At 43.8% G+C, this 16,992-nt stretch overlaps 1 protein-coding gene across 1 annotated transcript in view; it reads left to right on the top strand.

The window, feature by feature from the left end:
* Positions 1-120: 120 nt before the first annotated feature.
* slc49a4 (solute carrier family 49 member 4) overlaps positions 121-16,992 on the top strand; it is a 48,971-nt gene continuing 32,099 nt past the window's right edge. The window contains exons 1-4 of the mRNA XM_070976643.1: positions 121-552; positions 4,177-4,270; positions 13,563-13,834; positions 14,360-14,489. Of these exons, the coding sequence (XP_070832744.1) occupies positions 258-552; positions 4,177-4,270; positions 13,563-13,834; positions 14,360-14,489 (791 nt within the window). The 5' untranslated portion in view covers positions 121-257. The remainder of the gene's footprint in view (positions 553-4,176; positions 4,271-13,562; positions 13,835-14,359; positions 14,490-16,992) is intronic.

Below are 16,992 nucleotides of genomic sequence, written 5' to 3'. Positions count from 1 at the left end.
TTCCGGCTCTGTAGCCGCTGCACCAGACCCACTCAAGATAATGCACCAGGCGAGTCAAAATGGCGACCCAATGACCACAGTTTCCACAAGCGCGACTGTTTCCGCTCGGGCATGCGCAGTAAAGTTTAGTGACAGATTGAAGCTATCGACTGTTTTTGTTTTTGTGACCGACTGAACCCCAGTGAGACGACCATTTCCCGTGGCCTCGCAGCAGATAAAACGGGAATTTTAACTTAACTGACCAACAGATAGCTGACATGGGTGCCGGACCGAGCACCGAGGGCGAAAGGGAGCCGCTTCTCACCCCTACTCGTGTGGAGACAACCAGTCCCCCTGTAAACAGCAGAGTGTACGGAAGAAGATGGCTGGTTCTGACCCTGTTTTCTCTGCTGGGACTGATGCAAGGGATGGTGTGGAACTTCTGGGGTCCCATTCAGAACTCGGCCGTTCGAGCCTATGGCTTCACCAAGTCCGACATCGCGCTTCTGGTGCTGTGGGGCCCGGTGGGCTTCGTCCCCTGGCTGTTGTTTATGTGGCTGATGGATAAGAAAGGTGAGCTTTTCTGATTTGGTACACTGTGTCCTTTTATGTTTGTCTCGTCGTTTCACAGCTGGACCTTTGCGTGGATGTTGTCAACAGAACTTAGTGTCCACGTACGCATTTCTTGATATGTTTGGGTAAATCACTGTGAAGGTTGGCACAGGACAACCTGCCCTCGATAGTCTTATCTGGTTCACAGTGTTTTGTTATCTCGAGGTGACATTCTTGGTATTTTACGTTAATCACAGTGACAGACGTGGTACCTGGTCACGCGATGTATTACACAAAATTGGTGATTTGATTTGCAGCCTTTCCTATACTTACCTTTTCAATAATTTGAATGTGTTTTAAATGATTTTGTTTTATTGATGGTACAAAATAAGCAAAATGGGGTAATGGTTGCAGCATTTCTCATTATTATCAGATTTTTTTTTTTACAAACCAATCAGTCAATCGATGTAGAAAGCAATCAGCAGATTAATAATCAATAATGAAAATAATCATTAGTTGCAGTGGTACACAAAACTATAAAAATTATCTCCACTTCAGCCAACTACAACAGTAACATTCTGCGTTCATATGAATGCATGAGTAATAATAGTGATATAATGTGTAACACCACCACAGTCACAGGCACCATTTGTCTGCATTGAACACTTTTACATGAACTGATTATACTTGCATACTTTTAAATACTTGTGATTCCCAACAGAGGGATGAATGTACATGTATACTGTGTCTGTTTTTTGAAGCTGATACAATTCTCCAATATTTCCATTGGATTGAGGCCACTTTAACTTGTGAAATGAACGTCATCCTGTGTGTAAGGGCTTCCCAGAGTCCACCGCCCAGCGTCAGAGCGGGACCCATGTGAGAGTTTAAAAGTGCTGATGCAGGAGAAGCAACTCCTGAATGACTCTCAAGACTTCTCTCTTTCAAAAGTGTTTAAACACGGTCTTGAAACCGCAGAACATTTTGTGCCGTTCCTTTGCCTGTAGAAGAGCTCTTGACTTGAGCTGCTGACTCAGAGCGCCCTTCATCCGACCAGTTCCCCCTCATCTGATCCTGATAGACACGTAGAAGTTCGTGTCCGGGCTGGACCATCACATGACAAAAACAGTTACAATGACGCAGTGACAACATCGCAGTAACCAGGCTGGTGATGAATTCAAAGCACAATGTTGCCAAGAAATTGCACAACTCATCTTGTGATCCTGATTCATCAGGAATTAGTGGTTGTGGATGTTTTGTGTTCCTAATTGAAACATGATATCTGCTGCTCCCAGTGAGTACCAGAAACTCTTTACTGACAAGACTATAAAGTGAAATAATCCAGCTGGAGATTCTCTGCATACCTGTAAAGTTAATGCTCAGCTTCATCCCCATCTTGCAGCTAGTTCTGCCTCTAAGTCACAGATCAAATTAGGGCAGTGCATTCAGCACTCATAAATTGCCTTAAGCCAGGGTGTGAGATACATGACATCCAGGGCTTGCAACAGGCTTAGACTATCTGTTATGTATGATTCACACTCTCAGCCTCTGTCATACACACACTCGCTGGCTCTGCTCCAACATGCCAGTGGGGAAAGCGCTTGGTTTCCTTTGGGAGTCCCCCCTCCCCAAAGGTAGAGACTGTTGATCAGCAACACAGTAGCTGTAATCCAAGAGAGGCTAGAGTTTTACGATCAAGTCATATGTGATGCAGTCATGGAGTGGTAAGCCTACATAATGTGCTCAATGTATGACATACATACCTGTAAATGCTGATGTTGCAGAATGTGCCGGAGAGGTGTCCACCCATTTAAGTGCACGGGTGTGAAACCTGAAAGTCCTGTGTGCAGCAGCCGGTCCCAGGGCCTCTCTGAAATATGCTCCAGGTGACTGACTCTTTGTGTCAGTCAATACAAATGCATTCTGTGTGTAATATAAGCCCACAAAGTACAATAATATCTGTGCAGCTACTGTATTATAACGTGATGCTGCAGAAATCAGATTTGATCAGCTGATTAGGGTCTGATCTCACTTGTAAGAGACAGACTGGAACGCTTCAGAGACACACTTTGAAGATTTACTGTATTAGATATGAAAAAACACTCCATAGATGGATGGATGGTTTAGTGCTACCCTTAATTTCTATTTTTATTAATGATTTGTGTTTATTAATCTGTTTTTTTATAAAATGTCAAAAATACTGAAGAATGTGCATCGCATCCTACGTTGTCTAATTACTTAATTTGTTCAACTGACGCTACAAAATTTAAAGAATTCAATTTACAACAATATAAAACAGAACAAAGCAGCAGATTCTCATATTTGACAAGAGAAGGTTCGACACATATCTTATTAAATTACTTAAACTTGTAACTGATGACCAAAATTTTTGTCTGCTATTGACTCGTGTTTGAGGACTTGTTAGGTTTGCTCAGCAAATGTTTATGTTTATTCCAGCTTTACAGGAAACCGGAGCAGTTTGGGGGTTATGTGCCTCATTCTCTTTATCCTGCTGAACCAGAGTCAAACTCACAAGTTATAAAAGTGCTTGTTGACCCTTTTAGGCTTCTGCTGCCCCAACATTTTAAATAACCACTTTATTCTTGTTGGCTAACTCTACAAAGACGTCTGTGACTGTGAAGCCTAATGGTACAACTAATTCCCTACTGTCTATAGTAGTGTTACTACATCAGACGGTGATTATTGTGTTGTCATGCATGTATCGTTTTCCTCAAACCAAATGAGACCAAGCTTCCTCTAATTCAGCTAAAGCTGAACAGTGTCCTGATTAGAAAAGAAATGGACGCTAGACAGAAAATAAACATTTGGTTAACAATTAGCATTTGGTTTAATGACAGAGCTTTGGTGGTACTTGCTGCTGCGATGTGTCAATATTTGATGCAGCAGAGCACAGCATGGACACAAACAGCTGACTGCACGCCCAGTTAGATATCTAAAGAAAAGAGCCCAACAAACTCTTAACTCTGTGTGTGTGTGTGTGTGTGTGTGTGTGTGTTGACAAAGCTTCAGCAAATTACATAATTACATTTCACATGGAAAGGAAAGAGAAGAATAGGGAAGTGGAGAGAGTTTCCTTAAATGGGTGTCATGGGATTGAAACTGAGAGTAGAGACTTCCAGATTGGCAAAGAAAAGTGCTTTGTCTGTACGAAAAAAGAACTTTGGGATTCCTGTTGTCTTATTATGGGCCACCGGTCACCAGTTTACCAGGTACACCTAGCTAAAAGTAATGAAGTCATTAGGCAGGATGCAGTGTGTGGAGCTGTTGTGTTATACTCACAAGTGTTTCCATTATTTTGTTCACTCTGCATAATGAGGGTAGGCTAAATAATAGAAATGCCTCTTTGTATAGAGCAGTAGAATTGAACAACTCCACGACATCCTCCAAAATGATCACACAGATGAATCAGCTCCTCTCTAAAACAAAAAGTTTCAATAAAGACTGAACATTGTAACCGTCTTGAAGGGAGGATTCATTGAAGAACTGTCATATTAGACTGCGCTAGCTTTAATTAAGTGTCCTGATCAAACACTGATACATCTTGGCAAATAATTTGGCAGTCAATTAAACATTTAAGTAACTTTACTCCTCTCCCCTTCCATCACCCTGTCATGTGTCCTCCAGGTTTGCGGGCATCCCTCCTCCTCTCAGCGTTCTTCATGCTGCTCGGAGCGGCTCTGAAGAGCATCCAGCTGACAGACGCACATCTGAGACGATGGTAAGACTCATCTGTAAACATTATGGCAGCAGATGGTTCAAAGGGCTGGTGTGAGGATGATCCTTGGACGGGGTTTGGAGAGGAGGCAGAGAGAGACTCGTGATCTTTAGTGCAGTCATAAGCCTTCCATAATTCGATTCATTACGGGAACCTTTCGAAGCGACTGCCACAGCCAATGCAGGACCAGCTATGTGCACCAGTTTCCAGTCTAAAGGTAGCTGCTTGCCAGAGTTGGAGCCACTCCTTGTCTAATGAGTTCACCATGATTTGTGATGTCGCTGACAAGATTAGTAGATGAAGTAAATCCACAGAAAATGAATCAGCAAGTATTTTGATAATCAATGACAGTCACTTTTCAAGCAAAATATCAGCTGTTTGCTCGTTTTAGCCCCTGTGATGAATGAGAGGATTTGATGGTTTTTCTTGAGATGGACGTCTTCGGAATCATCAGATGGGCTTTGCCATCGTTCAGGGATGATTCAGCGACATGTGTTGATAGCCTCTGCTGCTGTTGCCAGGTGTAGCAGATATACTTCATCAGTTTCAATCATCCCATGTCCGGTTCTCAAACAATAAGGGGTAACGTGTGTATGAAAGTGGCTTAAACTGACAACAACATTGCTGCTAAATGCGATGGTGACTATTAATGTGGCTTGTCAGGGTGTTATGCCTTACTGAGATGTATTATTTCCAGCCAAGGCCCTATGTCTTTCTTCAAAGTGGAGACCTGCAGCTGAGTAGAGGGACAGTCAGGAAGCATTCGGCTGCCAGAGACCAGCATTTTGAAAGACAGCTCAATACTGTGTGGATCCTATACTTCTTTTTTTGGGTCCTCGCTGCCGGTTTCCTCCCTTATCAGACAGCACTTCACTGGAAGACGGGCCATCGCTGGAGATCATAGAAAGAATCCCTTAGTGTTTCATTCTCGGTTTTACTCACGAGCTCAGTGTTCTTCTTTTAGAAAGTGCAAGAGCTCCGAGACGGTCATTTCAATTATTCTAATGAGGTGCCTTTTAAAAATGTGATATCACTGAATATTTCTGCCAATCTGCCTAATGATTCCTGTTGGGCACAATGAGGCGGGATGTCATAAAATATCACTACATAGAGGGAGTTGTATTTCCACAGAACGCGTCACTGTCACTCCATGCATTTGAGAATTCTTAAAATAATTTGGTCTTTCAAGGAGCAGATAAATCAGATTTGTGTCCCAGCCTCTCTCTTTGTGCGCCACGAGGCTGCGGTAAGAAAGCCATTAGTGGAGTGAGCAGCTAATGGATTCAGGCTAAATATAAGGAAAATAAAAATCTTCTGTTCAGATGATCAAAAAGAACAAGTGATAGAATCATGATCCCCTCGTGATAGTGCCTACGTGAAAAAGACTATTTACAGTTTGTTGTGAAATTTCAAGTTTTGCGTCCTGGATTTGTTGCCTCTGTATTTGTGTAGTCCTCACAGCCCACACTAAGAGCTTTAGGGGCTCTCTCCTAGAGCGACGTCCTCACTTCTGCATTGTGATCCCAGCATATAGACTGACTTGTCTGGTCCATGTTCAGGTGTCTTATTTCGGGCTCTCAAGCTTTTATAGATCCCTGCATTGCACAACAGCATGATGTGGTCTTGCCTTTGTTTTACAGTGGCAGCTTTTACAGGTCGCACAACGCAGAGGCGTTGAGTAACCGGAGGCTTTTACTGTAAAGGGGAAATAGAATTAAAAGAGAAACAGCTGCAAAGACAAAGAAAGCTCTTTCTCTCCTTGTTTGACAGAACTGTTAGTGGTCAACTTCCAGCATTGCTGAAGTGTCAGTTCAGTACAAAAACCTGTATCTTCAGCATGCTTTCAATCTTCAAGCTCCTCCTGAATCCAGCTGTACAACAGGATATATTATCATTTCTTTGTGTCTGCTGACCTCAAGCTAAAAAGTGCACAAAAATCCAAGGTATGTTGCCTGGGTTGCCCAGAGCTGTGCTGTTTCCCCATTGGACGATGGGAGACCTTCAGCTCTTTACATTTGGTATTCAGAGTGGAAAGCAAGATGGCACAGTGGAAGCTAAGATAACACGGCAAATGTTAATTCTGACACATTTCAGGCTCATTTGCATATTAAATGTAACAGGTCACAGCTCTTGAAGCCATGTTTTAATGGAAGACGGTGGATTATGACAGTGAAGAGCAGGCTGATAGGATCATGTGGCTCCCCGTATCACCAGTAGATGTCACTCTTTGCTTTGCAGTAGTGGAGATAGAGCTATCAGACTGTGAGGGCTTTGTTTGGTGACCCGGGCTCTTGCTGTGTGTGCCGGCTCTCATAAACAGGGCATTTTGCTCATACCAGAAGTATGGGCTTAGATGATGATTGAGATGACCTGTAAGACGGGGAGAGGGCCTAACAAACAAAACAGGTCAACTGTAGCTGGCTCCAGAATTTTGAATGCGTGGAGTTCAAAGGCAGTGCAATAGCGATCAAACGTTCAAGTTTCCTGCCCTCCCCCGATCAGGAGAGAAGTGGCGATAGTTATCCAGGTTTAGACGTTCCCTTGACAGCCCCCCGCAGATCTGTGTTTGTTCACATGCCGTTTCATGTTTGATAGGCGATTGCTTCTTTTTCTTTTTAAGATATCCTCCTGAGGAAGGAAACTGCGTCTTTGTTTTGAGTTTTTGAGATTCTCTTTAGAGAATCAAAGGCAGTTGTGAACTTGTGAGCGGTGGAAGTTCCTCTCTTTTATAAGCACGATCTTCTGTGTAGCTGCTAGGGTCACATTTGAAAAAGCAGCGCGTGTTTGTTTTTTAAGTTCAGATAAGGAGAGAAAAGGCACGGCCGCATCAGGGGTCACCGTGCAGACCTCGCTGTGATTAGGACTGTTCTCAAATCAAAGACATAACATTTTGAACCTCCTCATTCTCCTGTGTTTTGAGGCATTCGCTGTTTGCTCTCCCCCTCTGAGTCTCTCTCTCCGTCTGTCTCTCTCATGCATTTAAATACAGACCAGCTGTGTGATTAGTAAGTGCCAATCAGTTAGATCTCAGACTCACTCAGACACTGTCTGATTGGCCATCAGAACACATTGTGGGTCCCGCAGCAGGCTGTTCTATTACTGTGACGATTGCTGTGGTGTCGTTTTCAGGACAGAATTGGCCTGGCCTTTTTGTGACGGCAAAATTGGGTCTGTCAGCCCTGGCGGACCAGACGCAACGGGATGATTTCACCACAGTGCTGGCTTCTTTGTCTCATTCTCGATCAGATTTCATCTGACAGGCTTCATCAATACCGATTAACTTAATCATCCTGTTGAAAAAAGCTGCTCCCTTTCTTTCGTTCTCCTGCCAGAGTGCGACTGCCTCATGTGACTGCTCATCCTCATGTTATTCGCCATCCGTCCTCATCACCTGTCACATTAAAGGCAATTTTCGTAGTCACATCCATCCTGATAGCCGGTAAGGCAGGGTACTGAGCTTCAATACTTTTAAGCTCTGACCAAACTTTGTAACACAAAGTTTTAAAGGCTGTGAACTGCTGAAAGCTGACATTGAAGCCTTCACATTATTAGTTCTGTTGATTTATTCACATTTGCTTTTTCATGGATTGTTTTACTCACACGTTTTGTTCAATTAAAAAAGGAGAATGTTTTGTAGAAAATGTGTTATAAGTACTATACTACAGTCACACTAGGCCACAGTTATTGTTTTAATTAATGCAGTGTGTCTTAGTTGCTTTAATTATCAGTAGTTGGACGAAGTGGATTTTAGTTTTGCGGTTGGAATAATTCTTGCGTCTAATGAGATGACACAGTACAGCAGGTGGACCAGTCTGGTATCTGAACCCTTCCCAGGCCTAAATGAGACTGTAATCACACAGTGTGTTCCAAAACCTCACCAGCACGGTGCTCATTTGTGCCAGTTGGTCATGGTCTTCAGTCTATTTCAGTTCGGCACACAAAGCAGCACAGGCCGCCTATGCCAATTTGAATTAATGGCATCGGTGGGGCAGGTAAACAAAAATACCATGTGTTATCAACAGCACTGCAAATAGTAGAAAAACACACATTTCACATGGTTTGTTGTAACTGAAGCCAAATGGAAAATGTACTGGACCGTCTCAGCCAACACTTAAAAGCTGTGAAAGCTTTAAATCAAAGTTAACTACAGTATCTCTTCCACCTGCTGCCATTTGATCGTCAGCTGATAGAGGTTTCAGTGCCATACCTGCTGCCTGCACTCCATTCGAGTGGGTTTCTCTGCCCTCGCGGTTAGGAAGCGACATGCTGACCTAATCAAATGGAGCGTAGCCACAGTGGTAGTTGTAGTTAGGGGTAATTAAAGTGTGACAGTACACGAAAAAGTCCCCTATCATGGAGAGATGAAAGAGATATCTGGCGGTGGTTTTTTGATTTTATGGATGTTTCCACAAGTTGTGACATGGTCAAGCAGCTGGAACAATGCATCAGGTGGGCCAGTCAACCACTTGGTTGGAGGGGCGACCACATGACCTCTTAATCATGCGTTGAAAGATGCATTCAATGACCAGAATTTCTCATGTGATGAACAGCAATCTTAAGAAAGCTATTCTATAATAATATAATATAAGGTGGCACGGTGGAACAGGTGGTAATACTGTTGCCTCACAGCTAGAAGGTCCCAGTTCAAATCCCGCTGTGGGCGCTGGTGGCGTGTCCTCCACCATGCCTTCGGTGCCTGCTGCTAGAGGAAAAAAGGGCCTTTCTGTGTGGAGTTTGCATGTTCTCCCCGTGTTCTCCTGGGGTATCCTCCATAAAAATACCCCCACTGTAAACATGCAAGAAGATCACCACCTGACCAATGGTGACGACAAAAGGAACTGGTCCCCGGGTGCCGCTGTTGGCTGGCAGCCCACCGCCCCTGGTCTGCCGTGGAGGAAGGACGACCAGGATGGGTTAAAGGCGGAGAAAAAATTTCACATATGCATGGCGTGTGCAGTCTCCCCTCCCTAACTTCGCATGCTGTGTTAAAATGTGACTAATAAAGGATTTCTTTCTTTCTTTCTTTCTTTCTTTCTTTCTTTCTTTCTTTCTTTCTTTCTTTCTTTCCAGACCAGAGCAGAAAGCATGATAGTGCTAGAATCGTGTATACACGGAGATGAATAACCAAGTTACTCTGTTCCATGTAAATGTCATATTCCACATGTGATCAGAATGGGATAATGGTGTGTAAACATCATGGACGTTCGCTAATCTGTAAAATAACACCATTGAAATCTCTTGCAGTTAATTGAGCAGTAAAGAGTGAGAAACACACAAATAAATCTACAAAGGAAGGAGTGGGATGAATAAAAAAGTAAAAGCCACAGAGTATTTTAGGAGGTGCTGGTGTGTAGGCTGGAATGTTAGCAGGTCTGAGATGTGGGAAGGAGATATAGGGTGAACAAGTTATTCTCCAATCAATCTGCCACTGACCGCTGCACTTTATATTCTGCCATGACACATTTATCTGTGAATTCCAGAGGCAATGGACAGCAAAGTTAAAAAGAGTTAGAGGGCAGAGAAGAGTAAGCAGACTGAAGAGTAGAACAAACTGCTGCGTGCCTGCCTGAAGTCTTAAGATGTTGCTTTTTTAAATGTGGAGCTGGGTATTAAACCCCAATACTTTTATGGTACCAAATGAAACGTGTCCATAGCAGAGAATAAAAGCTGGCATTGAATGCCTGTTCACATTTGTTGTCTTGTTTATGTCTTCTTTGATCACATAGTTCCTCATTCAAGTTGGAAACAATGGAACTTTTGGACTGCATGTTATTGTCTTGTGATTTTTATGCCTCTGTGCCAGTGACAGCGTTGGCCAGAGGTGGAATGTTGTCCCAAAAACATCTGTCCATCCATCTGTCCCATTCTCATGAATGGGAGGAGCAGTCAGGAAGCATTTGGCTGCCATGTTTTCCGGTTGTCCATCAGTCTGTCCGTCTTTGTGTATGTACTACATCCATCTGTCTGTGTATATGTCCACCTGTCCATGCATCCGTCCATCCCATTCTCACGAACAACACGTCTCTCTTCAAATTTTGCACCTAAGTTCACTGGTCGCACAGATGAACTGATTTTGGTGGCCAAAGGTCACTGTGTCCTCATGAAACACGTTTTTGGCCATAACTCAAGAATTCATGTGGTAATTATGACACGATTTCCCAGAAATGTCTCATAGGATAAAATGATGAAGTGATGACACTTTCTGTCCAGAAGGTCAAAGGTCAGCTTCACTGTGAAATAATGATGTGCAAAAACACTTTCAGGTCATTATTCAACGCCGTAACTCAGGAGCAGAAGGGCAGATTGTGACCATATTTCACATTTGGTTGGATACTGAATTGCTCAGTAAGGGTGTCATATTGACATGTACATATCAATGTTTTTTTTTTTTTAATCTTACTGACATGTATACATGTCAATAAGATAAAACATAATGTCAATAATACACATAATACCTTTTATTAAATTTCACTATGTAAACAGTATCATATGAGTCTGGACAGACATGGATGTTAACTACAGCTTGACTGGTTGGGGGAGACACACAACCATGAGGTGGTAATTCTACTTTTGTTTGTTTGTTTGTTTGTTTGGATGTGTGTTGGAGAAAAACATGGCCATAGGTCTCATCGCAGCTATTGATTTTGTATTGTTATGGCAGGAGTCTTCAAAAATACTCAAAGGTCTGCATCTGATTTTTATTCAAGGTCAGAGGTCCAAAACGTTTGACAATAACAAAATACGAACTTCACAGCACATACACAACACATACAAACACAACACATACAAACAGTATGAAACGGAGGCAGACAAAGCTCAGACAGTTGGTCCATATTTATTTCTGTCTCAGACATTTTCTTGCAAATATATTTACCCAAGACATGTTCTGTATTTGCAATTTAAGAACTGACAGCGAATTCTCTGGTGTAACATTAATGTGTGACCTCGGCAACAACAACACACGACGCTGTTAATGTCGCCATGACGACGATGTCAATAATAGGGAAATATCCATCCATTGTCTATACCCAACTATCCCTTTTCGGAGTTGCGGGGGGGCTGGAGCCTATCCTGAGAGGCGGGGTACACCCTGAACCGGTCGCCAGCCAAGGGCAACATATACAGACAAACAACCATTCATGCTCACACTCACACTGAAGGACAATTTTTTAGAGTCACCAATTAACCTAATGAGCATGTTTTTGGTCTGTGGGAGGAAGCCGGAGTGCCCGGAGAGAACCCACGCATGCACGGGAAGAACATGCAAACTTCACACAGAAAGGCCCTGCCCGACCCAGGGATCGAACCGGCGACCTTCTTGGTGTGAGGCACGCGCACTACCTGCTGCTCCACCGTGCCGCCCCGATATGGAAATAAGCCATATTAAAACCACATTCATCTGAGGACATGATCACTGTGAATGATCTCCAGCTACACTGTGTATTCAATGTCACTAATAATTTATTGATCAACAGTAAATTTATTTCAAGGCAGGCAGGGGCCTTCAATTACGATTGCCCAAGAGCCAGAGTGTTTCTGTGCAGACTGTGGGGGCTGGACTTAATAGATAATATAGTCTAATAGATAAGCTCGGTGATTCTCTGACAACTCCGGAATCATCTCCCATAGTCTGGCCAGTTCGCTGCCGTCAGCTCCAGGGAATGGTCCCCCTGGAGTCAGGTGGTCTGCTGATGGGTCCATCGAGTAGATTGGATGGAGTTGGAGAATAATCTGTTTCTGTGAGAATGGGTGAACTATGAATTATGGCTGATTGCCAGGGAGTTGGCAAGCTAACCAGCCATCACTCTCAGGACTTACTAGTCCTCTTCTGCTGGTGAGTAATGTTAGATGCGCATATTTTCTGAATTCATTAATATCTGCAGGTTGGATGTGGCCCATGGGCCTCCAATTGATGATCACTGTGCTATGGGCAGTGTCTGGATTGACTGTCCAGACTTTGAGAAGCCCTGTGTGATGGTATCAGTAACAAAACTAATGTCAGCGCTGATATTTTGCTGTATTTGAATTTAGTTGTCGTCCCCACTCATCACCACATTTTCTAAATGGTCATAATGATGGTTTGACAATGACAATGATGGATACCAAAAACCTGACTGCTACTGTATGTATTTCTCAGGGTCCCAGTCCTGAGAAAGTCATGTAAATCAAAAAATGGTATTTCAAGCGAGGTCTTAAATAATAGTTCTTAATGATGCTACTTTGGAAAATGTGGAAGGATTGTTATGTACTGCTACATCTTAACTCAGTGTTTCTCAATTCTGGTCCTCGGGCCCCACTGCCCTGCATGTTTTAGACGTTTCCCTCCTCCACCACAGCTGATTCAAATGATCAGCTCGTCATCAAGCTCTGCAGTGGCCTGATAACGAGCCACTCATTTGAATCAGGTGTGCTGGAGCAGGAAACATCTAAAACATGCAGGGCAGTGTGGCCCGAGGACTGGAGTTGAGAAACACTGTTTTAAGTTATTCTTTTCAAATTTACTTCGCTTATCTTATTGGTGATATACTCTATGTTATCCAAATTGGTATAAACAAGCTTAGTTAACTTAAACATCCAGCTTTTTCCCTCCCACCTGCACTAACTTATTTTGAAAAGGAATCATCAGGAATCTAGCTATCGAAACACAGACACACTCAATATTTTTGTGTACCATAAATTCAGAATTAGCCCAAGATCCCTCCTTGTCCTCTTTCTTCTGACTCATTTACCCATTCTGCCTTTTTTCCCTCTCCTTCCCCACTGTTCTCCCTCTCTCCCTGCTGAGCCGTCTCAGACTGCTCTAAATGAATGGTGTCTTTACTGAGCTCATAGACAATCAGCCATGCGCTGTCTCTAGCGGCTTGCTGTCTCAGTCAGACAGTTTTGAAGGGGGAGGAACATGGTGAGGGGTCTGGTGGTGACATCAGGGGACGTCTCAGAGAACATCTGTCTTGCACAGCTCAGTGTGAAGGTGCACAAGTGAGACTGTACAGCAACTTGGATTCTCTCAGGGGCAGATTGTTACTGACGTCCTCTGGGATAAGCAGGCCTTATTTTCATTCCTTTGCCCGTCAATATTCCATCAGATTTTCATAAAAATGCATCATTACTTCATGTCTTTGTGTGTATTTTTAACTTGATAAACGCACTGACGTGAGGCTCACTGCTGCAGCCATGTTTCATTGTGTTTGTTCAACAGTTGGAAATCTGATACAGAAAAGAACCCACACGAAACATGTTTATCACACCATAATCTGTTGAAATGAAGCTATTTTTCCTGCTGTTTTTGTCACAGGTTGATACATGGAGGTCAGCTCCTGAACGGTTTAGCTGGCCCAACCATAATGAGCGCCGGCCCCTTCCTCTCCACCACATGGTTCGGCCCTGACCAGAGAGCCACCGCAACCGCTGTGGCCACACTGTTCTCCTATCTTGGAGGCGCTGCTTCGTTTGTAATCGGACCTCTGGTAGTGCCAGCCCCCAATGAGACCCAGGCAGGAACCACGATGGCGGCAGCAGTTTCCGACAGCTCCATCCGAGACAGGATCCAGCTGGTTATGTATGCAGGTACTGACAGCAAGCGAGAACCTCTGAGGGCACGGAGGATCGATAGCACATCATTTCAACATCATGTTGGCACTGTCAAGGGACACAAATACAATCAGGCGAGGGGATCCAAGAATTTTGCACCAACACCAAAAAACCCCAATTATAATCTTCATAACCACCACTCTGAAAAATAGATTGCTGGGACTGTTATGCTTAACTGACTCAGAAAATTAAAAGCATGCTGAAAAGAGAAACAAGCACGCTGTAATAGATTGAGCCCGCGGCTTTTGTTTAATCTAAGGGTAGTATTTTCATTCATTTTAAAGGACAAAGCAGACACCTTGTGTGAACCAAAAGTTTTGGAGGTCATCAGAAGAGAGAGGGACAGACAGACATATGTCTTGTCTAGGATGGCATTATGTTCACTCCAGGGGTGGTTTCAGAGGACGTTTAGATGTCATGGTGACCCTTTTTAGGAAAAATTGGTCAGACTGTTTTATCTATGAAAGTAACACTTTTATCTGTGCTGCTGCGCTCCGGCAGAGTTGGCTGCCATTGCTGTGCTTTTTGTGGCAGTCCTGCTCTATTTCCCGTCACGCCCACCGATGCCTCCCAGTGTGGCCGCTGCAAGCCAGAGACTCAGTTACAGGAGCAGCATCTGCAGACTCCTTAGGTAAAACCACACACACACACACACACACACACACACACACACACACACACTCTCACACAGGCACACATGCTGACACACATACAGCATATGCACACAAGGTTATGTGACCAATATGATCTGACAGGTTTTGTTAGAAACCATACTTTCAGTATATTATTCAGTATGCCCGATTCAATGTGTCCTTGCTTCAGCTCGTTTGCAGACATATAAAAGAAGTGAAACTTTCAGCACTGCATTTGAAATTAGTTTCAGGTGCTGTTATGCTTTATGACATCGGACTGGAAGGGAACAGTCAAGAGCATATTTCTGCAGCACTTTCAGTGCTCTCTAACCACTGTGTCTACAGATCCATTAGGTCTAGTTTGCGTTCTTATTTGCTGATGCATTGCGCGTTTCTTGTCTTAGAAAGTAAAAGTGACAGAATCTTGCGCTGGAGCAGGATATGGAATCTTAATGAAGGGGTCTGCCACTCACCATCTGCTTTGGTTTTTATCAAAGAAACCCCAGCCTTCCCTCTAGATTAATTACTAAACTATAACATACTGGTTGCTGTTGAAAACCGCATCATCCTCTACGTCTGCACCACCGGAGTCAGTCATCAGCATATTCTCAAAACACCATAGTGGAATGCATTCATTGATGTTTCATCACATTTGTCTTTCCCTTATGGTAAGGGTGGAGCTAAGAGAAAATCTAGGGACAGTGATGGATTGACACTTCACTTAAACCCTGCAACACACCCATCGCGACTCTGTCACACTTTCCATCAACGCAGTGTTTATCATCTGGGCAGAGGAAATGGCATTGCCTTAGGAGCGAGCGCTGCACCTTTTGCCTGGCTTGTGAAGGAATGAGGCCCGTGGCCGTGGCCTGGGATTAAAGGGACTGCAGAAGGGAGAGGAAAAGCTGGGCGATGGCTGCCAGGGAGTTGGCCTAGCTTTGTTGGCTACCCTTGGTCCCCTGCAGTAAGAAATTGCTTCACTCCAGTGCCATGCTTTCCACAGGCTTCTCACCAGAACAGAGGCTTAACTCCCCGTAAGGGCTCCCTCAGATAGATGACAGGGACCAAGCTGATATCAACCTAATGCATAGTTTTGGACAGATGTACACACACACACACACACATACACGGACAGACTGGCCAACTTAACTAGGCCATCCAGCTGAGAGGGTTTCTGTTCCACATGTGATAGGCAGCCTTCCAGTGACCTGTTTGAGCAGCATGTTGTGTCTCGGCCCAGCAATATCAAGCCTTAGAAGTCTGCTGCAGGGACCGGACATAGAGCAGGACGAGTGACGTACGAGTGTTTGCGTCCATGTGCATGGATACAGGTCTTTTACAGATCTTTTAGCCTCAGTTGGCTCATTGTTTTGTTTTTAAGCATTGCTTGGTTCAGTCTCACTGCATTTATCGGTCCTGTTTCCAGCAGCAGCAGTGAGCTGTTTTCAACTAGACTGCCCTCATAAATCCTCTGTATGCTTCCCACCGAGTGCCTAATGTCAGAGTAACTGATTCACTAGTGAGATGAGTGGAACATCTAGCAGCTTAAGGAGTCAGATATTTTTTTTGGTGAGTTTGGTGAATATTGATCTTGGATATATCAGGGCGACAGAAATACGACCATTTTCTGGAATTCTTGTGCCCACAAATGGACAAGAAAACAATTAATGTGGCTTTAAAGTAACTTAAATCACCACTGCAAACACACCAATTGTGTCAGTGTCTGGATCACTTTTTCTACTCCCTATACAGACTGTAAGTGCTTGTTAGATTCACTACCAGTACCAGTACCAGTCCTCCTTTTACCCCAAAACTCTATATATCTGTCTGCATGAAACCAATCTGGATCATTTCATGTGAGGTAACACGAGGCTGTGGAACTGAAAATTGAGCTGGTAGTCTGCCGTGACCTAACAGCCGTAGCGTGAACGTAGAATAGTTTCATGACATTGAAGAAGAAAGTGGATCGGTCATGTCTGCATGATGCCTGATCTGCTTAAAGGTCGGCTGATGCTGAGCCAGCGGGTTGGATTGTCGCGTCCTTAGTTAAGTTTGAATCTTTAGACGCTGACAAAATGGTAACACTTTGTGGCCTCTGCAGTGACAGCAGGTGGCAGTCAGCTAGTCGGTTAGTCTGCCTGATACCTGTCCATTGATGTATCTCTTCATCCATTTAGCCTGTCAGGGTCTGAGCACTGGTTAATGATCTTCAGCTTGATGAGTGCCTCCAGCTGTTCACATCTGCTTCCACAGCAGCAGTCTAATTAGAAGCTTGAATGTCTCTACACGTGGTGTAAAGTTATCATTGTATTCTGATCACAGTGTGAGGGAATACTGAACCGCCCAGAGCTGGAGTATTGATGATCCCTCCCTCCCCAGTCATACTCACTTTAGCTTTGAAAGTTGTCATCTTGATGCATTGATCCCCAGCTGGGTCTGCCAAGGACAAATAGCACTTAGCTGATGACGCCGCCGGCTTTGAGACTTCTTCGCAAATATTTC

This window comes from Chaetodon trifascialis, chromosome 12 (genome assembly GCF_039877785.1).
Source record: "Chaetodon trifascialis isolate fChaTrf1 chromosome 12, fChaTrf1.hap1, whole genome shotgun sequence".
Classification (NCBI taxonomy): Eukaryota; Metazoa; Chordata; class Actinopteri; order Chaetodontiformes; family Chaetodontidae; genus Chaetodon; species Chaetodon trifascialis.
This window is presented reverse-complemented; position numbering and strand designations above follow the sequence as displayed.